Consider the following 25,614-nt stretch of genomic DNA (forward strand, 5'->3'; position numbering starts at 1 on the left):
CCATAAAAAGTTAATGCCAAATCAATACAACACGTGTAAGCATTTCATTGCTTTCATTACATTCCCCTTCCATGACCAACTTACCTGCTGAGGTCACGCTTTTTCCGCCGATCCTGTGACAAGGCTTCCACGCACAGCACAATCAGTTTTCCGTCGCAAGGCTGACGCTCCTGATCGAGCAGCTTGTTGCCCAGCAGATTGCTGGCATAGCCGAACTTCTCGTGCGAACCCGAGTGCCAGGCATCGCAATAGGTGTCCATGGAGCGCTCTCCATTCGGCAGCGAGCCATGCCAGACCAGTCGAAGTGGCCTGTAAGCAAGAGTGTGTGTGTGTGTTGACATAATTTATGGCCGCATCAAAGTCTTTGCTCATTACCATAGTGGATCCGTGAGGACATTCTTGCCGCTGAAGCTGTAAATCCGCGGCGCCTGCGAGAAGAATCCGCCCTGGCCATTGAAGATGCCCTTCCAGGAATTGAAGAGCACATCGCCGCGGGTATTCACCACAGGCAGATCCCGGTCGGCAGGTCGCACTATGGAGTCCAGGTTTTGTACCCTGTAGGAAGTGGATAAGCGAAAACGAAATGAAATCTATTAATAGGCTGCAAAGGCTGCTTGGCATTAATTTATACATCTATTCAGCATTTGGGTGCGCAGTGTAAATAAATTGCTCAAGATTGTTTTTCACCGGCTTTTGTTTTCATCTTTTTTCTCATTTGCCTGCTTTTCTTTTCAAAAATATCAAGATTAAATTCCAGTTAATGAGTTCTAAAAATGCCACCGTGAAACGCGGAAATGTCGAGTGGCAAACTAAACATAAAGCATAAAGCACAAAAAAAAAAAAGCGAAAACCTGCCCTAATACTCGTACTTACTTAAGAGTACGCGTAAAAAAATCTAAGGACAGATAAGACACACCCACTATCTCGGTAAGAACTCACCTGGAGGAGAGGAACGCCTTAAATGTGCCCAGCAGGCCAGCTCGTCGGCCTTGGCGATAGCAGGCAAAGTCCGCGCCTCGAATGCCCTGCAAATCCCCAACATAGGGCTCATTGAGGGCCGCCACGCGAAGCTAAGGAAGAAAATTGTGGAAGGAAGAGAGAGAGAGAGAGTGGAAAATATGGCACAAAATTAATTTGGAATTTATGTCAAGCATTTTAAGATCTAATTAATATAGAATTTAATAGCTGCGAATTGTTTATATAAGAAATTCAGGAATGAGAACTTTCTGGATGATGCTCTTTGGGGTGGGGTGGTAGCTATAAAATGATAAAAATGATAACAGACCGTAATAGATAGCAGCGCATTTTCCATTTCAAAGATATTTCAATTTAAGGGGAATAACTTGAAAACAAACAAACTAAAAAAGGGGGAGCCTCTTGGAATGTTGATTATTGCCCATCTTCTGCTTGTTTTTCAGAGATGGAGAGAAGATGCAAGAGAAAGAAACTCACCATGCGCGGGTACCACTGAGGAGGATATTTTTGTTGTTGTTGCCACAATTTCATCGACGACGCAAGCGTAAGAATAGGTACAAATTGTAAATTTAAAGAATCATGTTGTTTTGTTCTTGCTATTGTTTTCATTTGATTGGTTTTGGTTTTTGGTATCATTTGTAGTGTACACAGAAAAGAAGCATTCATTCAACTATTTGCTATTGTCTGCAGGTCGTTGTTGAGTTGAACTACTTACAACACAAAAAAAAAGCGCATAACTAACATTGAAATTGAGAAAACAAATAATACGAATATCTCATGATAGAAAACACAATTTAAATCCGAAAAAGAAACAGAAACCAACACGCACACAGGCACAGACAGACATATAGTAAAATATTTGCAATATTGCTGAACTCAACTCTGAACTCAAAATGCAATTTGCACTAATTAGAAACGTTTTCATTGACCAAACGAAACCAAACCAAAATCTCATTATTTATTATATGTAAAGCGAGTGTAAGTGTGTGTATGTGTGTGTGTGCAAGAGATGCGTTAATTCGATTTACGTATACGAATGATTTTTTATGATTTGCTTTGCTTGCACTTGTGTGTGTGGTGAGAGAGTTAGTGTGTTTGAATGTGAGATATTTCATTTAATTACCGTTTCATATTCAGGCGCGGTTGTAAACTGCATTTAATAATAATTAATAATAAATGGATTTAGTAGTGTTTATTAACTGAATTACTTAATTTCTTTTGCTAGATATTTTAATTATAAAATTAGTGACTATCGAGTGAAGAGTTTCTTTTTTTGTTATCATAAGAGTGCTCTGTTTTGATGAATGCTCGAAGTGTTATTCATGTTATTCAAATTCGTTTGTGTTAGCGAAACTTATGCAGTATTTTTTTAGGGCGAATTATTTTGATATTACAGCTGCATAAGCAAAACGCTTTTATTATGTGAGAGAGTGAAAAGACAAATGCGTATTTTCCAGATTTATTTCGCACACTTACCGTTGGTGTGTTGAGCAATGGAGGTGGACTATTCAGCAGGTTTTTCGATTGCAAATCAAATCGCAGTGAAGGCGCCACTGTGGTGGGCGGAGCTGGCGTTGCAATTGGCACTAGAGTGCCCAGCTATAGAATAGAAGAGAAGATATAAGTTTATTAGAATTGACGACAGAGAAATAAAAGAAATCCTTAATATTATGTTCAACTCAACTTCAACTTTAACAATTCTAATCCTGCAAGTAAATTTAATATACACTCTTTAACTCTCCTTTCCATAAATTATTTACCTATTGAAATTTCAAGAGTAAAATTGTTAGACTTCCATGTGCAATATTTTATTTACTTCTTCACCATTAACAGTGGCCTTTGTGCCAAGCTCTTTGCATGTAAAATGAACTCTGAAAGTAATATTCTATCAGCTTGCTCTTTATTGTGAATTTGTCAAAGTCTTTTGCCTTTGCAGCTTTTTGCTGTAATCATTTTTGCCTATTACTACTTTCATAAAACTGAAAATGAGCAAAAGACAGAGAAAGCCTTTACAATATTTTCCATACTTTTGATTAGCGGCAAGCAGGTCGTGACTCACTGTGCGGTGCGGACTGCTGTGCCGCCGCCGTCTGACAAAAGTTTTAATTACTATTTTGAACTTTATGTAGTCGACTCGTGTACTGGAATCTAATTAGGGCGAGAATGTCACCACTGCTGCAAGTACTACGAGCAATATAAAGCGTAGCTTAGATGCTGCCGGATGTTGTGTAGCTGGGCACAGACTGACAACACTGGCTGCCAATGAGCTCTCGCTTGATTTACCCACATTATTCAGGGAGAAGGAAACTCTCTACGCACGTTTTGTTGCCAAAAGTATTTAAATGTTGCCGTCAAAGGCATGAGATTTGTCTTTGCCTCCCATAAATACGACGACATTTCTATTTCCATTTCCATTTTGGAAACCCTACGGATGCCAGCAACCAGTTACCAGCTGGCTGTTGCCAAGGGAGGGAGATTTCTTGGCTGGATGCAGAGCTATGTACGGCGAACTAAGCTCATGCTGTGAGTGTGAGCATAAGTATTGGCTTTGTGATTGCAACAACGGAAGCGGAAATCGAATCTTGAACAGTTTTCAGAATGTATTGTATAGTAAGTATTTTTGCCCCGAACGAACATTCTGCACAATCAGGCGCCCCCAAAAAAATTCGTACAATGCTTTTTTAATAAAGTTCTTGGGGGTCGTTCTACTATTCCCTTCCGCTATAGGGATATTTTACCACTCTTTCATCCCAGTGCATGGCTAAGTACTGCTCACAAATTGTGACCACTTTAATGGGTAACAAGCTATTTCGAAATGGTTCAATTTTGCGTGTAATTTGTGAAGTTTTCACTTCCTTTCGTCAGCCGCATAAGTGCTGACCGTGTTGGCAAATTGCCATGAACTGAACAGTTTTCATGATGCGTACGAATAAGCAACGTGGGCCACCTTCAATTTCAATTTGCAATTGGGATTTTGGCAGCGGCGGCGGTGACAGGCAAGATTAATTGGCGATGGTGACTGATGCAGTTCACACAAATTGAGCTCCCAACACTCTGGCTCTGCACTCATCGAAACTGGCACAAAAGCCGAGTTCAGTCGAGTCGAAACGATGCGAAGCGACGCAAGTCAAGGCGAGTTGAGTTGAGTTGAGTCAAAATAAAATATTCCATTTCCGTTTAATATTATTTTTAATCTCCTGTTACAGTTTATGGCCCACACGAGCAAACAACAACGAGAAACGGAGGAGATGACGGGGCATATGCATGTTTTATTCTTTGTCAATAAAGGTTTTTTAGCAGCACAGATGCTTGACTGACTGACTGACTCCCAGAGTGACAGACAGATACAGCAAGAGAGCGAGAGAGAGAGACGGACTGAATGTCTGCTAGTAAGTAGGTTGATATCGAATTGCCTGACTCTGTGCTGCATCAATATGAGTTTAAGGCGCCACTTCCACTTGGCTTGGGATCTAGAGGCATTCATGTTGTATCGTTAACTTGCTCGCAGTGAAAAGACAGGCGCGAGTCAATATAATTGAATAACGACAAACACACACACACCCACACTCACGCTCGTAGTAGATGGCACATGGTTCGAGGCATGTTGCCGATCCATTGGCAATCAGTCAGAACGTCTGCAACATTTAATGTGCAAATAAAAAAACAGCCAAGACAAGGACAATGCCAAACAAACCTTATTTTATGGCCAAAAACAAGAGGCAAAATAAACAAACATATGTACGTCAATTTCGCTCCACGTTCTTGCTCCTTCCCCTCCTACCATCCTACTTCCTGCCGCCTTCCGAGTATTTTTTATATGCATTTCATTTTATTTTGTTTTGCTTTGTATTGTTTTGTTTTGCCAAGCCATATTTTCATAATACTCGTGCATAGAAAACAGTCGAAATGGATAAATAAAGGGGAGGAGGCAAAGCCAAGGACCCCATAAAGTAATAGCGTCCGCCAACGACTTTTGTGAGTGCGTGTGTGTGTGTGTGTGAGTGTGCGTTTTTGTGTTTGCCATATTTGACGTTTAAAAAAACGCACGCACAATGCCACAGTTGTTTGCTTGGGATCCCAAAAATCAAACCGAAACCCAATCCAATTCCCAATCCGAGAAAGAGAAGCCTTCACTTACCGCTATGTATTGCCAGCCCTTGTTGACGCGCACCAACATCGCCTCCTCTTCGGTAATATACGCTAGAGTACCCGGTGGACTGAACGCCGATTTCTGTAGAGGAAAAAGATACCAGAAAAATTTAAATGAGTGGAAAAAGCTGGGTTGGTGGGCTGTGTAGATGTAGGTGGATAAATAGTAGACGACGCACCTTTGTCATTTCGTCAATGTTCTGGAAGGTGACTGCACCTGGCACGATTCTCATGTTCATGTTCGATGATGATGCGGAAAGATGTGGCAACTCCTCGCCCTCTCCCATGGAGTCTCCATGCTTATGCGAATGCGCCTTCTGGCTAGGTGGCTCTGCAAATGATGATTCCGAGACATGCGTGTTAAACATCAATTTCGCTATGTACTTGCGTTCGCATTTGAATTTGAAAATTTGTGCGCGATGATAAGTGAAGCTACTAATGCTTAAACTACTCGAACAATATGCAAGCTCTAGTCATTTCTTAAGTCGTTATATATGATGCTTATTAAGTGCAAATAAGAAAATATACATCATTTGTATAATATAAGAAATGCACTGAAAGTTATAAAAGTAAATGCTAATAATTATATTCGTGAAAATATGAATATTAAGAATTGTCTTTCATTGAAATTAATAATCAATATTATATTTATTTGCTTTTGATGATTTTCCGTGTGAACGCGAAGTGGAAATGTTAGCTACAGGTAAAGAGTTTACAAATTTAAATAAGAAATTTCATTTAACTTTTACTGCACAATTTAATGCAATGAGTTAATATTATATTATATTTCTATGGAAACTCGAGAGTTAAATGCAGTGCAGCCACACACTTAAATGAACTGCTTGCATTTACGTAAGTTCGCAATCTTCTTACGTAGTACTGCTTGCTTGGATATTTGTGCACCACTTGCAAGTAGATCGATGCGGCAAGTAGGCTTTCTACTTGTAACACACATTTCCATTTATGTTTTACAGGATATACGAAAAACGGTTATAATAGAATAATTGAAATATTACTAATATGTAAAAAATTAATATTCATTATTAGGGTACACTCAAGTCGAGCGAACGTTATGGGCTATAATCTACGAATTACTTGTATGCGAGTGTGTGTGTGTGTGTTTGCTTTTCGGGGTGTTCTGTTTGTTGTTCATATTGAGGTTGTTGTCGTTGTTGTTGTTGCTGTCGTTGTGACTGTGGTTGTTGCTGTATGCATGACTATGTAAAAATGGTAAACACAATGTTTACAGGTACTTCATTAACGGTAAATGAGATGATGATGATGTGCAAATAATGGGCCCGTTCCCAGGACGATGCAATATTGTATTTCTTTTTTTTTTTTTTGTTGGTTGGGAAACATGCCAAGGCTAATACGAGTGTGGTGCGTCAAGTGTAAAATATATATATCGCACATAGCTTATGCTTATATGAGGGAATTGGAAATTAAAGAGAAACGCCATGCAACATCGAAAGAATAAATTCTACAATTGCAATTGGTGGTTTCGACTTGGTTTATTTTTTTTTGGAGTTGGAGTTGGATGGTTTACCAGCTGTGCCATCGGGTCGATCGCGCAGATCTTGCAGCTCACGCAGGGCTTTAAGTTCGTCTAAAGATGAGCGCGCACCTTGATTGCGAGTACAATACAGAATGATTTTTTGTAGGATTTGATTCGATTGGTTGGTATGGGATACTTGAGTGTGTGTGGTTTGTTAATGTCTGTGGCGTTTATATATGTACAGTTATGATTTATGGCACGGGTACGGGCACCTAACTATACATATATTTAGTATGTTTTTATGCATGTTTGTATATACAATGTAAGCTAATTGCAGCTAGAGTTAGTCCAGTTGTCTGCTGCTCACCTGGTCGTCCGTAGTAGGAGGCATCTCCAAAGAAACTGCCACGCGAGTCCATACCAGCTTCGCCTTTAGGTCCAGTGATCGACAGACCTGGCAAGCCTGGCGGTCCAGGTGGTCCCGGTGGACCAGGCATCGGTATGTACTGCACACCGCCGCTGTCGCCATCGCCGGCTCCAGCTGTGGCCGGCAGTCCAGGTGGACCTGGCAGACCATCGCGACCATCGCTACCTCGGTCGCCTTTCTCGCCCTTTGCCTGAGACCAGATGGAACATGTTGATGTCGATAATTGATTCAGTTTATAATTGATACTCACCCCCTCGCGTCCGCCTGCATCGCCCTTGGCGCCTTTGAGACCGGCGTCGCCTTTGGGTCCAGTTGCACCAGGACGTCCCTAAAAGGTCAAGAAATATAAGTAACAGTTGATTGTACTTGACAGTGAAATACCCTGCCCAAAAAAATTGAATCTAACGCTTAAAGTTGCACTAACAACTATTTATTTGAAAAAGTTTAAGCGTAAAATAAATACTATATATATATATATATATATAGTATATATTCAAATTTAAAATGTCGCGATATCATAACACCCTATTAGTCTGTGAATACTGAACACAAACGTCCACTAAACGTTGATGCAAAATGCGATTTGCAACTCAATTCAAAACAGAAGCAGAAGATATGTTCAAATGTTGGCAAAAGCAACCGCATTTAACGTACCGTCCAAACTGACTCTCAAATATAAAACTAAATTGAACTCGGGCCAAAAAGCGGCAACGCAGCGAAAACGGCCAAAAACTTTTGCAGTTTAGAGTGCAACAATTTTTGGTAGTCGCAAACGCATTGTTGTTAGCCAGAACAAGAGAGATTGTGAGAGATAGAGAGTGAGTCTGGCGAGAAATTGAGTCAAACTTTCGTTTGGCTTCATTTCGATGGTGCACAACTCATGTAAATACGGTTTGCTTGACTTTGATTTCAAGTGAGGCGGTAAGCGATGCCAGTTGGCAGCAGAAGCGCAGACAGCCAAAGCAAACTTTTCCCTTCATATGACTTCCATTGTAAATCGCAGTCGCAGTTCTAGTTGTTCTAGTTGTTGTTATTGTTGCTGCAACCAGCTGACGCCCGTTATTGCGGAATAATGGTTGCAAGTGAAATTCTAGGGGAATGGCAACTGCAATTGGAATCGCAATGGCAGCGGCAGCAACGCCGCCCTGAATAACCGTGATGAAAATGCACTTAAAATACTTTTCGTTTGAGTTTATTTCACCAAGTTGCTTGGCCTCGGCAACTGCATCTCCACAAACAACAGCACGCTGTCTACGCTACGCCGTCTAGCTCACGATTGTGGCCAAAAAAAAAGTTGGAAAAAAACCAAAACTATTGTCTGGGCTAAAAGTGAAGTTGTGCGAGCACAAACAATACGCCAAAGCATGTGAAAGTTGCTCCCGATTCATGAATATGGATGCAAATAGTACAACAAACAAAGTTGAAGCTGGAAAAGAAGTTACGAGTGCCTTACCGAGTGTCCAATATCACCGGTGGGTCCGGGTTTGCCGGGTGGTCCAATTGGTCCAGCTGCGCCAGTGCCGCCGCGTCGTCCACGCATCCCTTTCTCGCCCTTCTCGCCGCGCTCACCTTTAGTGCCGTTGCCATCGCCCGGCTGACCGGCCAATCCGGGTAGGCCTGGGGCCCCGGGCTCGCCCTTGGGTCCGGTGGGTCCGTGTGCACCTTTGTGACCCTGTTATACGATTTAAAGGAGACCAGAGAAATTTGTATGAGTTCGAATTCGAGTTTGAGTGTGAGCGTGAGTGCGTGTGTGTAAAATGATTTACGGTATTAAATATACGGTACATGCCCCAAGGGGGCAGGGACTCAGGATGAGGCAGAGGCAGCGGCAGGCGCACTCACGCCTAATTTGGCCGTAAAACTCAATTTCAAACGTTTTGTCGTCGGCCAAAAATTCAATTCAAACTCATTTTGAAATCAAATCAATTCTAAAATCCACAATCCCCACAATCAAACACACTCGCACACATTCACACACGCATACGAATACGCATACGAATACACATACAGGACTCACACACATACACATTCGCATGCCGTACATAAATTTATGCGCTCGACTGTATGCAATGCTGGTGACAAGCTCGAAAACACAAAACCATTGCCAAAAGACGACCGCCTGTCCCTTTCACTTTTCCTCTCCTTCCCCCTGCCCAGATTCTTGATGCCGCTGCTACTGATGTTCTTTGTACCCGGGCCCAAAAACCTATCGAGCCTATCGAATGTATATTTTATGCTGGGAAATTCTCAGCAGACTTTCCCATTTTCCTGATTGCATCACAATAGTGTGAAACTTAATTAACACTTGCGAGCCCTTATCGAAATAATCTTGCTATGGTGAGCGAAAATCTTTAATGAATATTTAAGTTGTAAGTAATAAAAGTTACAATTTAAGTCAAAGAGCATTGAATTGTTTTATAATAAATATTTAAATAGAAATATTTTCTAAATTTGTTAATAATAAATTGTTTTATATTAAATATTTAAATATAAATATTTTTTAAAATGTTCAACAATTTATTTGTAATACATTTTATATTGTAATTCAATAACCATCTTTATCTGAGTAAATTTCTACCCAAGTATTAAGCTTTTTAGGAAATATCAACGATATTTTTACATTCTAACACCTCTCCACTTAAGCTCTTTTAAAATCAGTCAAGTTATAAATATAATTTGTGTGAAGGATATGTTGCGCTGTGAGATTTGAGCCTGGGAATATAAAATCTATTTAAGGATGTTCCTAAAATATCTTTAATTACACAGCAATTTCTAATTTTCTACTCAAGCAGTTCTTTTTAAAGCTTACTTAATTTTTATACCACACACTCTCTTCAATCTCTTAATGGTTTAGGTATATTCAAGTGGAGAACCTTCTAATATTTTGCGATGTCTTTTGGGAGCGCTGCTTTTGTGGAACTTTTGCCAAACGGTTGACGGTCTGTAGTGATTACTTCTTCGTGCCCTCTGCCCTCTGTGTTCTCTGCACTCTGTCGCAGCAGACAAAGAAGTACTCCCGATTTATCCCCAGTGTCGTCTTCCACATCATCAGCGCCTTAAATGGTTTGCCATAAATTTGCGCGCGCCTACTCGGAGCAGCATGCTTGCTTGTGTGTGTGATGATGGGAGGGGGTTGAGGGTTGGGGGTTTTTTAGGTGGTGAATTGGTGTACACGAGTTGAGCATGTGAGCCCTTAGCGTGTCTTACAGGATGGGATGAGGGATGTGTGTGTGTGAGGAGGAGAAAGGCAACCGGGTTTAAATTGACCCTGGATGTATTCGTTGCTTTAGGCCCTGCTTCATATCGGCAACTTAATGCCAACTAATGAATAATTAATAAGCCACCCACACACACATGTGAGACACACACACAAGACTCATAAACGCTCCACATTACAAAGTACGCGCGATTGCTTCCCGGGCTGATGGAGGGAAGTGAAACTGGAATTTTGGGGCTCACTTTTAAGGATGCTCGTTCTCGGCATATTCGCGGTCGGTGGCTGTCTTTTGAGTTTAATGAAATGTGGCTAATTGTGCGTGTATTCATACGTTTAAAATGCTAATTTCAATATTAGTTTCCAAATTTTCCAAATGCAATAACAAACTGTGTTCGGTTTCGTGGCGTGTGTGCCCGTAAATTGGGCGTAAATTCATCAGCAAAAAATCTAAATCTAAATCGATTTTTATTATACTATACTCTCGGCACAAACGGCAGTTTAAATGTGGCTAAGGCCGTAGCTTATAGCTTTTGCATAATTTCTTTTTATTTCACGCCCGATTAAATACGGTTCGCCAATGGTTCAGCTTCCTCCTCTCATCGTTTTATATTATGATTTTATTTTTCTTCTTTTTTGGGTGTGTGTCGCAAGACAGTTGGCAACTGTTGTTGCTGTTTGCTGCTCAGGTTGCATAGATTGAGTAAATGCCTACCAAAAGAAAAAAAAGAGAACTTTGCCACAAGCCAAGCACACTTACATAATATATCAAAGGTCAAATAAATCTTTACACACACACACACATACACACATAAAGCTGAATCGGAGGTGTAACGGCAGCAGAATTAAGTGTAGCAGTGAGTTATATATATATTTAGGGTATGGTGCCGGAAGTTGGCTGACAAACCGTGTAACGCCCAGCTTCAGGTCCAGCCCACGTGCAACACACCCCGTCACACAAGAGTAGTCACCCCTCAACACCCCCTTTCACTCTGAAACACACACAAAGACACTCCATTCACATGCTGGCAGTTGTGGGGCAGCTTAAAGTTTTGAGGTTAGACATAAAAGAAATATGCGCGCCAGTTTCCAACTCGACGATCCCTCGCTGCTCGCTCGCACGCTCGCTAACGAGGGGTCCAGCTTGAGGTCCCGGACCAGCCGAGAAAGGAAGCGTCAACCAACATCCCTCACTCATCCCTAACCTAAGCTGCTAAATAGCATGAAGCGTAATGGCTGGGAAGTAAGCACCGCCTAAGCAGGATGAGCTGCAGAAATGGCCAAAAACTTATTATGAAAATAATACAAGTGTGTAAAAGTCCTGCGCGAGCAAGCATGACTTGACCAGGGATAAAATCTTCTGCATTCCTCTGACGTCCCTCGGCATATTATTCTCTCTTTTGCGGGAGGATGGGGATAAACGATTTCTAATAAACCGTATACGAGTTGCTTGATCATATCAACTGCCAACCAAATGAGCTATAAATGCCAACAAATTGCGTCGACAGTCAAGAAATCACACACAACACACGACAAAGACTCGTCCTCGTTGGCCTCTCATGTTGGCTGATAGAAATTTATGGATGAAATTATGTATTTCCGAGTCGAGTTGCTGCCATGCAAATGATTGAGCTGCCATAAATCTGCAGATTGCAGTGAATATGTATATGTCTAAGTAAGGACACATTTTGAGATTGTCCTTAGGCTCTTGGGCAATAGAAAACTACTCGGTCGACGACTTGGTTTTGGCCTTTTCGCATTCCCATTATTTCTAGCCTCAAAAGCAATTGAGTAATCAATAGAGCAGAAGTTATTATTTCACACAACAATGTTGTGTGGGCTGCTAGGTCGTATACTTTATAATGCAAACAGGACAACAAATACATATCCATACACACACATACGCGCATATATGGCCATTTTGGCGATAGAAGAAACAAGTGTTGTTATTGCTCTTTGACTCACCTTTTCACCGCGATCTCCTGGACGTCCGGGCTCACCTTTATCGCCGGTCGTTCCTTTAGGTCCCGCCTGCGTCGCTGTCGAGCTACGCAGACTGCCCATCGAGTTGCCCATTAAGGATTCCTGTGTGTGTGTGTGTGATTATGTGTATGAGTGTGGAGGATAGAAGGTAAGCACAGTAATTTGTTAAATATTTGCTTGTTGTACAATTTATTTTCGATACATGTATTTCGTTTTTGGGGCCATTTTTTAAGCAGCAGGCGAGCGACCTTTGATGGCACATACAAATACACAAACACAGAAGGATACCCAAGAAGGATATGCCAAGTATATACAGAGTATTGTATCTGCTACGGAAATTTGATTAATGATCGGCTGCTCGGCTCGGCGCCCCTTTTTCTCGGGTGAGACTACTAATGACTTCGAGGGGTTCTAGTCCATTAGGTTTTGCGGCCATTGCTTACCCCAGAGCATGCTTTTCGTGCTTTTGTTTTAGTAGTCGCAGTAGTATTAATAAATCTACTACCAATAGCAGTAGTAGTAGTATGTAGTAGTATTGGGGAGCATACATAAAGTGAAATTGTTAAATGTTTATACCTTGAAAGTCCTGGTAGGATTCCAATTTATCTGTTATTTATGTGTTGTTACAAGAATACATATTTTGTGGTATTTGATAATAATATTTAAATGTAGATAGCATAAATGGGCGTGAAATTAAAGCGTATTAATATATATGATTTCAATAATTTTTGTTATGATTACAAAGTTTTTTGGCTGTAAAATTGCAACTTTTCACGCTTGACACTTCAGCCTTCATTTTTATGTGTTACGCTTCCCCTTTCTCAACCCCTGCTGGCTACGAAATTACGTATACGTAATTGGCAATGTCGAAAACATTTGCAAAAGTTGTGTTGTCGTGTCAACAATCAAAAGTCGTTCTAATAAACGTAAAAGCTTTTTTGCCCTCACCGGTTACGATGCTGCGACAAGGTCAACAACAACATCAAGAACAACAACGACAACAAATTCGAAAACGCCTTTAAAAGCAAACTCGCTCCTTCCGACTAAACCCGTCCCGGCGTTGACTGCGATAATGATAATAAACCCAGGACGAACGCATAAAACAATGGGAGGCTGACTAAGCGAGCGTCTGATTTAACTGGCGCGTTAGCCATAAGTAGCTTGACACTCTCATAACCGTAACAGCGCGATAATGATTACAACCACAACCACACACACACACACTCGCGTACATACACATACACGTTGAGATACGCCCAAGCAGGCAACATACGGCGTTGAAATGCGATGATAAAGCCAGGCACAAAAAACGCAGAAAAGTTTCAGCTTGCATAAAAGGGTTAAAAGCCGCTCCGCGTGTGTGTGTGTGTGTGTGTGCGAGTGTGCGACTATAGTGTGTGTGAGCGTCAGTATCTGTATGCGTGTTAGCGCGTTTAACCGCGTGAACTGCGCGCCATGCGCTGATAACAGTAATTGCCACAAGCTGGCATGCCAGCAGTCTGCCAAGACCTGAATCACAAAACCCGCAAGCAGCTGCACGTCCCCAACGGGGCGTCCTGCCTGCGAATCGCTTTTAGAGAAGGGGACGAATGGGTGAAGGGTGGGAGAGGGGAAGTCGGCAACAGCAGTTGGGGTGTCACAACTGGGCTTGGCTTGACTCGGCTGGGCTTGCGTGCTTAGGACACTTACGTTTCGGCATTTCTGCGAGATGTTTGTGTTGCCTATGCCGATGTTGTTTTTGTTGTTGCTATCGCTCTGCCGTTGTTGTTGTTGCTATCGCTCTCCAGTTGTTGTTGTTGTTGTTGCACCTTTGTGGTTTTAAGATTATTAGCGAAGATAACCCATTTGCGACAACAACGTGCGCTGCCTTCGTCGCGACCCACATGCCAAAATCTGCCCAGCAATTTTTCACAGTGCAGGTGCAGCAGTCAGGCATTCAGCCAATCCTGCCCAGCGTGCGCCCTCAGGAAGGAAATTGGTTTAGGCAAATTGTGTGGCTAGTAAAACATGACCGACGTTTACCATCGCGCCATCGCATCACCCCGGCCACAACACCCCCGCTTCAACCACAATTCATAAGAATGTGCGTGATTGAAAAAATTCAACGGATAAGGATAAACGGACGAGCAACTTTTGCGTTCCCCTGTTCCCTGATCTCTTTCTGTAGTCTACGGCGAAAGGTGCAATTTTTGTTGCCCAAAATTTAAATAAAACTGTTAAGCAGAGACTAGTCGATGGGTTTCGACTCTTTGATACCCTGTGCACTATTAAAAAAGGTCGACACAATATATAATTATTTTTATAATAATAATATAATTAATCATACATTTGAACTTTATACAAAATCGGTAATTTAATGCAAAGGTCATATATTTTAATATTTAGAATCTGATTATGTATGTAGGAGTATTTTTATATACAAAGTAATTTTTTTTGTAAATCTTCGACTACGACGAATTTTCAATTTATTAAGTTAAAGTTTAAGTTCAACTATTTGGTTTACGTTTATCTGAGATACATTTGATTTTCTTATATTTCAGTATACCTTTCATTAACTGTGTACAGGGTACATAGTATGTAAAATAAACTCAAACAGTAATCAATCCTCGGTGTACCGAAGAATCAATACTCTTGCAATTCTATTTGAGTTATGGCTGCTTGTTATTTAAACGTTGCCATTGACTTTATTATCTTTCAAATCTCACAGAATAGCAATTTGAATGTTGTGTAACATTTTACAACGTTCAACGAGCTTAGTTTTTTTATAGTTGGCAAGAGTATATAGACATAGTATAAAGACTATATTAATACAAAGTATTAAACTCATTTTCAATTATGAATTTGTGATTAATGTTAGTAAACAATAAAATCATTTGATTTAGATAGTATTTGATGTGTTCAATTGTTAGAGTTAAATGAAAATCAATATAAAATGTATATAAAAGTAAATTGTTTAATTATTTTATACGCATTTTATAGACATAGAGATTCTATTTGATTTATGCTGAATTGCTAATTTAATTTGTTGTGCAGATTTTTAACCAAATAAACATAGAATTTCAGTATTCATTTTTGGAAAATAATGCATTTAAAATCTAGGCAAATAAAAGCAAATAATAAATAATTGCACTAGATGAATGATTCAACATTTTTAGGTAAACTGTTGTGTTTAATGACACCAAAATGAAATCAGCGAATCCAGATTTAACTTTAGAATGTTAGTGAGTTTGCTTATAATTAAATTGTTAAATGAAATTAAAGTTGTACTCACATCATAGCTCTCCGGCAAGCCAGGCGCGCCCGGTGGTCCTGGCGGACCCATGACGCCGGGCATGCCGTCGACGCCTGGCTCGCCCTTCTCCCCCCTGGATACCTTCCGGGCCACGAGCGCCAGTCACACCAGTGGCACCCTGCAAAAAAGAACCGGAGCAAAGCAAAAAGCGGAGACGCCGTTGGCGACCAGCAAATAAATCACATTAGTGGGCGTGTAAAGAATGTACATCCATGTCTATGTCTACAGCGAATACGACGACGAATACGACTACGAGTTTGAGTTAGAGTCCGAGTCTAGCGAATCTACAAAGTCTGGTTCTCTTTTCTATACAGTAAACTATTTGAGGTTCAGCTTGGCGTTTTTCGGGAGGCTTCAACTGCCTGTGGTCGATTTACATAATCGTTGCGTTTTAGCCCAAGCTCATTAATCTATGCGGGGTCTCAGCTGCCCAGACCCAGGCGTAGGTCTTCGGGTTTTTGAATTCGGTATGCCTGAGGGGCAGTGCAGAAGGAGTAGCGAATAGGAAGTAGGAAGGGGACTGCACACAAAAAATGTGTCTCCCAGTGTCCTTAATCTTATGCAAAATGGTCACGCTGTGCGCCATTTGCGTGTTTTGTGTTGTTCTCTCTTGTTGTTTGTTGTTGTGTGTTGTTGTGTGTTGTTCTGTGTTTGCCTCTTAGATTGTTCGTGTTTCTGTTGTGTTGTTATTATTGTTGTTATTGCTATAATGTTCTGTTGCTTATCGTCGTCTTTTAAATTAATTGCTATTAGTTAAGGGATTAGCAGTAGAGCAACAAAATTGTCGCTGGAATTTCCGGTATGCGCTCGACTGTTTGCCATATTTTACTCAAGCATTTAGGCTGGCCTTGGGTTTGGAGGCAGGATTTAGGGGAGGGGCCACAAATACCTTGAGCGGACACAGTATGCATAGCAAGGGGTCAGCATATTTTGTTAGCCACAGCAGTAGCATGTTTGGCATACCGCTTTTCTTTTGATGTATTGCAGGGTATTGAAGAGGCTGCGTTCCACAGGTTGCTAAGCACAATAAGAGATGCGGACAAAGATACAGACAGAGATGGAAACGGAGATGAAGACAGAGACACATTAGCTGACCCCATCCATGAAATGAAAGTGCAATGCATTTTTGCATCCTGGGATACACAGACTTGACTTGGAGCAAGTATTTTTCTGAGTACTCGTCTCTATTCCCTTGGTTAGCAAACTAAGTTTTTCCTTTTCTTTTTTTTTTGCGTTCTGCTTTGGCTCTGTGGCGTGACAGGCACTTTCGGGTCGAGTGGATTGTTGAGGCCAACATCTCGTTGTAGCATTGTGGACTTAGCCTTTGACCCGCACACTTACATACACACACACCGAGAGAGAGGCAAACGCACAGAGTGCTGAATGATATGGCAAGTACGCATTGAAGCTTTGAGGAAGACAGAGAGACATCGAGACAGCTAGCCAGCTCTTTGTGTGTCTCGTACTTATGTCCATAGATACATGGCTACACACTCAGATACAACTCTTATGGTTGCGAAAGACGTTGCCAGTTGATGAGATAATATAACGAGTGCCAGTTGCGCCCCCAAAAGTGGATAAGTGTTTAAGCGTGAGTTGACTCTGCTCTCTCTTTCGCTCTATCGCTGCCATAAAGAAATTTTCGTTTCCTTCTTTTAGCCAGCGTTTTGCCCCCTTTTCCGGTTACACGCACACGAAACCCACTTACACTCAAACACACGCACACACACGCTTATACTCTGCAAATTATGATGTTTGACCTAGGAAAACAGAAGAGCGTATTAAAGTGCGTAAACTCGTATGTGCATGAGGCAGGCAGGCGATAACCATCGCACTCCCAATCCACTTTCCCATTCCGAATCCCATTTCCATTCTCTATGCTCTTCAGCTGCCGCTCTTGAAGATTACACGATGTGTGTAATGAAATTGAAAATGCGTTAGATCCATGTCAAATATTGCCTTTTAGCCAATTTGGCCAACCCTTTGACCCCTCTTCTCGTGCTCTATTCTATTCCCCATATCTCTGTATGCAGTTAGGCAGGCTGGTACTTACGGTAAGTCCAGGGGCTCCGGTCTTTCCATCTCGTCCTTGTGTGCCGGGCGGGCCGCGCAACGTTTCACGTAGCGTCTCATTGTCCTTGATGGCCTCCAGGATATCAGTCGCATTACATGTACATTCGCCAGTGTATTTCTGCAAAATGTGTGGAAACAATTTTCAGCCAATCTAATTGACAATTTCATTTCGTAATTGCATGAAGCTTTTTTCGAGAAGCTAAAGCAAGGAATCACTCTTTTGCAATTGAGAAAGGAATCAGCCAGCTTTTTGGCTTGCAAATATTTGAGCTCTTCCCTTTTGCTTTCACTTTCGACGTGATGTCAAATGAAATGCAGTTACGACGATTGCGATACTTACAGCCCCCGCACTTGGTGTCTCCACAAAGGGTGGGTAGATAGGCGTTTCACCTTTGGGACCCGGCGGACCCGGAGGACCAGGTGGACCGCGTATGCTATCGCCCTTTGGTCCTCGATCACCCTTCTCTCCCTTGATGCCACGATGTGCTGCAAAATCATTCCATTAGCTCGACTGTCTAATTAAAAACAACCTGAATTGGACTGCTACTGCACCGAGTCCAGTTCAAAGTCGAACGCAAAACTTACATCTCTCGAGCATATATTCCGTCTGTCCGGGGGGCTGCAGGTCACTGGAGTCGTAATTGTCCGTTGCCTGTTTGGGAGCAGAGAAGATAGAGAAAATAAAAAGAGAGTTTAGTAGATGTTCAGGTAAGTGACGTTAGCTTATTAAAAACTCATTAAATCGTAAGTGCAAATACGAGTACGAGTACGAAAATTGTTGTTTGTTGTGTTGCACTCGATTATTGATTCTGCTCAGTCCACCAACTTATGGCAAAATATTTAATTAGGCTGAGCAAACACGACTGTATACCACATACTAAGTGGTGTGCATTCATTGTTGTTTAACAATCCATTAATGCAACCATTTTAAATGGTCGAGCACACTAACCCCTGCCCAGAATTCCGGATTGGAAAGATCATTTTCATCGGCTGTTGAATCATCGGTCGAGGAATTCTAATTAATAAACACAAAATTTAAAAATTTAAAATAAAGCAACAAAAATAGATAATTATGTACAAATATATAATAAAAAATGTATAAAGTAAAAAAGAAAAATTAAATCTATTATATAATCAAACATATTCATAAACGCAATGATTTCTAATAAATATATAATATAATAAATTATAGTATGATACATAAACAGAAACAAATGAAAATATAAATAATACGTAAATTGAAAAGGTAAATGATACTTAAATTGGGAATAGCGTACCGTGTCAACTTCAGTATCTGACAAAACATCCGACTCCGACTTCGAATCGAGAGTTAATTCATTGTCCAAATCCTTAAAATTGACAATAAAATTGCGAAAATAAATTATAAATAAATCAAAAACTAATCAACGCTCCTGAAATTTGAAAGTTGTTTCTAGGTTACACCGAGTTTGTTTATCTTTTCACTTTAGTTACTACTTCAGCCTTACCCATAAAATGTTAAAAAGCTTTTTGCAAATTATTATTTAACTCATTTAAATGCATGTATTTGGGTATTAAGAAGACTGTGTCCGTCTGCTCAATAATTGATTTGTACAAATCCATTTGGAAATGGCCTTCGACAACTTACCGGCTGCAATGCGACCGTTGGCTTTGGTGGCGCCGTGCATTGCATGGTTATGGCATCGGGATTGGTATAGAGATAGATGTTTTGTAAAAATCCCTGTGGTCATGAAATATGCATATGTGTAAATGTTTTGTGAACGCATTTCTATATAAATATTAATAGTAATGCGACTGAAATAATTATTGTAACATTTGTGAAGCGGAGGCAGAAACACAGAAACATCAGCGAGGACATTTAACCCAGGTGGTGTACTTTCATTATCACAAAATCACATTCTATATATGCAACTAATGCATCAATACATATGAATGTATGTATGCATAATAAATCAATCAATTTGTGAAGCATTTGAATAAATGCAAACACATAAATCTGCTGCTAAATGCAGTGTCAGATAGAAAAAGACATAGAGTTAAAGAGAGTTGTTGTCGATGTATTGCCAAACATAATTGCTGCAAATCGAAATTAATTATTGACGTTAATTTGCAACTGCGTTTGCCACTTGCCACTTGCCACTTACCAGCATTGCGAGCTGGGTTTCGTTTCCAATTGCACTCATAAAATAGAGAGAAAGTCAGAATAGACCTCCCACCTGCCAGCTAGTGCTAGTGTTAGTTTGAAAGTGGAAGCGGGCCAAATGGTGGGCAGTATCTAAAGTCTGTCGAAATGCTAACCGCAGACGTTAACGGACCTAGTTACGAAAACAATGGGCCACGGACAATGCGAGCCAGACACAACAGACTAAGATAGAGGCAAAATATGTAAAGGAAGAGATAGAGAAAGCCAACGAGAAAGATTGCGAATGAGAGAGAGAGAGAAAATAATGTGGAGTGGGTTAGTCAATGCACATCTGCCATAAACCCTGTTCCGGGTTCTTTCAAATAAAAATGGCATCAAACACTCACGCTCACGGGCCACACTCGGTAGTCAGACACAATGCCAGCCAGGCAGTCAGGCAGTCATTGTTGCTGCTCCTTCGTTGTTATTGCTGTTATTCTTGTTTTGCCAAAGACTGTAACTGATAGTAATGGCCATGGAGCTTTTATGCATCCCAGTTAAAAGTTTTGTCTGAGACGACAAGCCGTCGAGTTTCGGGTTAAAAGCATGCAAGCGCCGTTCAACGCAGCTTAATATGCACTCCAACCAAACCAAACCAAACCAGTCCAAAGAAGGGACACACTGAAAGCTAACCAACCCTCGCCCCCACTGCAGTTGAAACTTTGGGTTGCCCACATCACTCTAGGTACACACCAACACACCCACACACGTGCAGTGCATTAAATGGCCGCCAATAAACATTGAAGTGTGCGCTCTTCGGTTCCATTCCATTTTGTGTTCCGACTGTTCCACTGCTGCTCCTGAAGCATACAGCTTGTTGCTTGTTGCTGTATTCCAATTGACAGTCTGTGGAGTGCACATATGTGGAAGCAAGCTTTCTCCTTTTACACCAGGCACCCATAAACCTGGCTGAAATATGCAGCAGGCGACATCTACGACCGACTCCAATGTAATTCTACTCATGCTTGATCAGTCGAGCGGGAATCTCATTGATCCACTTTTTGCTCAAGAGTCTACTGGATTTACTTTTTTATAAAACTTAGTTTAAAATAAAATTCACAAGAAACATTTATTGAACTTGAAAACGTTTCTATAATTCTTTATTCAAATTTAAGTAAATTAATTTTAAAATTGTATATATTTTAATAGTAACAAAACAATATTTATAAATCTAAGATGATTTCGAATTGTAAACTATTACTTATAAAAAGAAAAATAAGTCATAAAATAAATTGTAAAAAAAAATATTTTTGTTTAATTTTCATCTTAGAACAACAATTTTTTTAAACTTGTCTATGGCTGCAAGCGATGGTTTCCCCACAGCTGTGTGCTTAGTAGAAATTCCAGACAGGAAGCTATTTTGTCTTGTAGTTTATTATAAATTCATTGAACGATTAACGCAATCAACTATCTTGTAAATTTTTAAACATAATTTATAATGATGTTTTTTTAAGGCAGTAGAGAGTATTCCCCAGTTGATAGTGCTGAGTGAAGCTTACCTGTTTTTCAACTATTTTGTTTTTCTTTGCATTACGTTGCTTTGTTTCTACTTCGCTAAAGAAAAACCTATGCGCAGCAAAATCAGCGAAAACAAAACAATCTCAGCAATGTGTATACTATACTCAATTTTGTTTGTCTCTACACGACTATATAGTATACTTTATATACATATACTTTTGTGTGTGTGCTTTTGTGTGTGTGTGTGAGTGTGGCCTAGTTTTATTTTTAAGCAGATGCCACTCTCTTGTTTTTGCAACAAAATTAGCAGCAAGGAAATTCACTTGAAACGGAAATTATGTAGCAGGATGTGGCATTTCGGGGCATGAGCATGGACAGCCATTCCGTGTTCTCTCCTCCAATCTCTTCTATTCTCCAAGGCGTGACCATTATTATTACCTGCTCGTTTGGTTGGCATTTCGAGAATTTCTACGAATTGACAACTGCTAAACACCATTTGCAGCGATGTTTTAATCGTGCTGCTTATGTACATACTTAATAGACAAGTTGATTATTTTTCTTGTTTTTGCAATACGAAAAGGTTCCAAAAATATCTCGACGGGGGTCATCAAAGCCCGAAGACGGGCTAAAGAGCAACGCCTTTGTGTCGCACGAGCACTCGAGTATTGTGAACCCTTTTTTATTTTGCTGGCCATTGTGGAGAACGATGAACCAGGCGATAGGCGCACATCAAAGCTGATTCTCTTAAAGATTGCGCCTGACAGTGAACAGAGGCGGACAGACAGTTCTGTATAGAAATAGGCAGTCAGCGCCAAGGCGTGAGTAAATACGTAAGCATGAACAAGAGCAAGAGGAAGCAGGCAGAGGGTCAAGCACAGACAATGGTCGCATGCAATGCTGTGTCGCTCTCTCTTAAAATAATCAAAAGTGGCCCAGAGGCGTCTTGTCTGTGTTGGCCTCATGTCTTTGTAGGTGCTACTGCTGCTGCTGTTGTTGCTTTTACTGCTGTTTTAAGCTGTCAACCTAAACGGAACCAGCAGCAGCCAGCGCTCTACAGTGCCGCTGCAGTAGCAGCTCGGTCAAGTGGCGCCACCAGCAATTAACTGGGGCTACGAAAAGTGAGCCGAGACCAAAAGGGAGGCTGTCGCTGAGGTTGAGAGTGAGTTATGCTATGTGTTCATGTGTGCATTTGGTATATGAGTGCGAGTACTCGTTCGTAGTCTTGGCCCGCACATAATTAAGGCCATCAGTGAAGAGAGAAGCGCTAAAGCAGAGCAAGGACATGCCAGGAGAGCAGCGAGTGGAGAAGAGCAGCCAGAATTGCACGTCAAGAGCACGACAGCGATTGCGGTAATACGTTGTGAGCAAGGGGATGGATTGGATGGACGCTTTTTGGATGGATGGATGGTTCCTTGGTTGGTTGGTTGGTCTACTTGGTTTGGGCTTGGTTTGGGTTGCACTTGACAAGGGTTCGTTCGCATTGAAAGTAAAACAAACAAATAAAATACTCATAGCGTTGACCTGCTTACCAGCTTTGCCTGTTTAGTCAGACAGGCCGGCCGAAAGGTATGCAACCTTTTGTCAGTCACTTTGGACTGACTCAGTTTCTCTTTTTCTCTTTCTCTGGCTCTGAGCTTTTACCTCATAGTTCTGGCATGCCAAACACGTTTCTGATATAAAAAAAAAAAAAAAAAATATACCGAGAAGACTGCCCGCAAACGGAATCCATGCAGACTGGCAATTTGTCAAAAATGTGTCAATAATGTAGATCGATTGAGGGCGATTGCGGCCTCTTTAAAAATTAAGCGAAAAGGGTTTAAATTGATTATACATCCGCATACGACATTCAAATACTAATAAATTCACTGTTAAATCTGTTAAGTTGAAGACGGAATTTGCAAATGTTTTGCTTGCCGCAATTCCAGGAAAACCTTTCCAAACTTTGCGACTTCGAGCGTGCCTTTAAGGCGGAAAATTAAGATTGCCTAATCTCGCTTCGATTGCGATGTCAATGCTTAAGAAAAGTTTCCAAAATAATGTTCTTATCGGGGCAGCAGTGACAGCAACATATAGTAGGTTGACCTTGACCTGCACTTTAGAGCAGCTGACAGTTGCCAATTTTCAGTTTTCAGTTCTCCGCTTGCCAGATGCCTGTTACCAGCTACCAGTTTGCCAAGTGCAGGCGCTTGTGTAGTTAAAATTTAACTTGAATTAAGCACAAATACTTAATAAACATAATTTACGCTGAAGAACAAAAGGCTGTTCTTAAATGAATGCCAACTGAAAATGGCGACGCATGAAGATTAGCATAACTTGCTTTTATTACAGCTTCGTTCGTTCTCTGCTCTGTTTTTCTGGTGATGTCTGTGTGGAGCGTTTTACCTTCACCATTTCAGCAACAACAATGGCATAATGGCAACGACAGCAACAAAGTCAGCGGAAACGGATATACATTTTTGTCTTCTCTGCGTGCGTGTATGTGTGTATGCTACTGATTATATATGTATGTGTGCCATAACAAGCATTGGCAGTACAAGGAACAGCAGCAGTAGGAGGTCGACCCCCGCACATCCGTTTGTATAAAAGTTATGCGCAAGTTAATAGATAATTAACCATGCAAATTGCCGCGCAACAGTTTACAAATATCTTCAGCGTCATCGTCATCGTCATCGTCACCGTGTGGCATAGCAAATTGCTGAGTGCCACTCGCAGGTGTTTCGACTGTCTGTATCTGAATGCGAGTGTGTGTGTGTGTGTCTGGCTGACACGAATTCAAGCACAAAAGAATTAACTCTAATTACTTTGTAATGCTGATTAAGCCTGTTAGAGCGCTTTAAATATGTAAACGGCATTTTGACATTTTTAGCATATTTACACACTGACAGCTGCAAAGCGTCAAAGAAGGAACCACTTCTGCTACCTTCGGCGCTGGTAATTTAACCTCTATATCGTACATATATATTTCAGGTGTCAAATAAAAGTGCCGAAATAGTAGTTAAAGTTAATTGAAAAGCAAGTGCACTTTGCACTGCTTACATTTGAGCACTGCTTGTCAACTGCACCGCTTAACAGAGATCAAGCCTGTTATTTGTATAGAATTAACAGAGAGCCAGAAATTTAAACAGCTGCAATTGATGTTCTGATTGGAGCAGAATTATTATAGCAAAGCCCATTAAGCGCTTATTTGCAACTCTCTGAAGCAATTCAATTTCAATTTGAAATCTCAATTCATACAACTTATTTAAATGGCATATTTTATGCGGCAGAAATGAAAATGAGAATGGCGCAAGGACTGAAGAAAAAATGCCAAATTTAAATTCACCTTTATGACTGCCAACGACTCGGCAAACAAATGCTGTCTGCCCCAACCCTTCGCATTTCCGTACCTTTGGCAGTAACTGTTCCACCAGCATTGGCATAGTTTCTAAATCACTTTCTGTCAGCCGCTTACAGCAAAAGCAGCAACAGCAGCCAGGATAACAATCGCAACGTCAAAAAGTTGCCCACTTTTTGTAATTTTATTTTATTTCCGTTTAAATGCGTGCGCCAAGGTGCTGGCCATCCAAACAGCCCCAGCAACGAAAGCAATGAGCAATCCAGCAGCCGAGAAGCAACAACCCCGTCGGCCCCACACCCAGTTCCTCAACTCCCTTGTCGCCTGGCCGGTGGTTGGGGGAACGGTGCGATTTTAAAGCTAAATTATAGCAACATAAAATTTTACGGCCAAGTTGAAGAAGCCTCCGAACATCCGGCAGGTGCAGAGCTTAATTTTGTGCACTTGACTTTGGACACTTGGCGGCCGTTTGAAAAGGGCTTCATCTTCATTTTATTTGAAGCTGCCTTTTTCTTGCATATAATCTGAATAAATTACTTTGCACATTTTGCGGCGCATAAATAATTTAAGAGACGCCTCTGCCCCTGCCCCCATTCCATACCTCTTCCAGGACCTCCCACACTTCATTCTTCATCACACATTTCCAAGTCCATATAAACTTATATATGCATGTTGTTGCGTATGTGTAGGTGTGTTTTTGGGTGTGAGCAGAGCGGGAGGAGGCAAAGGCAACAACAATGAGATGACAAATACCGAGAGTACAGTAAAAGATATTTTTTTTAATTTTGCTAAAACCTACGACTAATTCTCAAACGAGCTGACACAAATCTCGAAAGTTGTTACGCCAACATATTTGCAGGCTGACTGCAAATACGTCCAGCATCAGCCTCAGCCTCAGCCTCATGCTCAGCCTCGAGCGCAAACCCAAAACCTAAAACCTAACCCAGTGAAGACCCCGCAATCCTTGTAAAAACCCCAACCACCGCCTGGCAGAACTGTCACCAAGTTCTGTCTTTGCTGTCTGGCTCTGTC

At 41.1% G+C, this 25,614-nt stretch overlaps 1 protein-coding gene across 1 annotated transcript in view; it reads right to left on the reverse strand.

The window, feature by feature from the left end:
• Positions 1-25,614, reverse strand: part of LOC132788948 (collagen alpha-1(XVIII) chain) — a 56,419-nt gene that overhangs the window by 838 nt on the left and 29,967 nt on the right. The window contains 18 exon segments of the mRNA XM_060796642.1: positions 85-309; positions 376-555; positions 940-1,070; positions 2,452-2,574; positions 5,114-5,206; positions 5,304-5,455; positions 6,987-7,236; positions 7,297-7,374; positions 8,500-8,718; positions 12,226-12,345; positions 15,515-15,602; positions 15,604-15,653; positions 17,589-17,726; positions 17,949-18,094; positions 18,194-18,260; positions 18,558-18,623; positions 18,886-18,957; positions 19,236-19,328. Coding sequence (XP_060652625.1) covers positions 85-309; positions 376-555; positions 940-1,070; positions 2,452-2,574; positions 5,114-5,206; positions 5,304-5,455; positions 6,987-7,236; positions 7,297-7,374; positions 8,500-8,718; positions 12,226-12,345; positions 15,515-15,602; positions 15,604-15,653; positions 17,589-17,726; positions 17,949-18,094; positions 18,194-18,260; positions 18,558-18,623; positions 18,886-18,957; positions 19,236-19,328 — 2,291 coding nt within the window.

Source organism: Drosophila nasuta, chromosome 3 (assembly GCF_023558535.2).
Source record: "Drosophila nasuta strain 15112-1781.00 chromosome 3, ASM2355853v1, whole genome shotgun sequence".
Classification (NCBI taxonomy): Eukaryota; Metazoa; Arthropoda; class Insecta; order Diptera; family Drosophilidae; genus Drosophila; species Drosophila nasuta.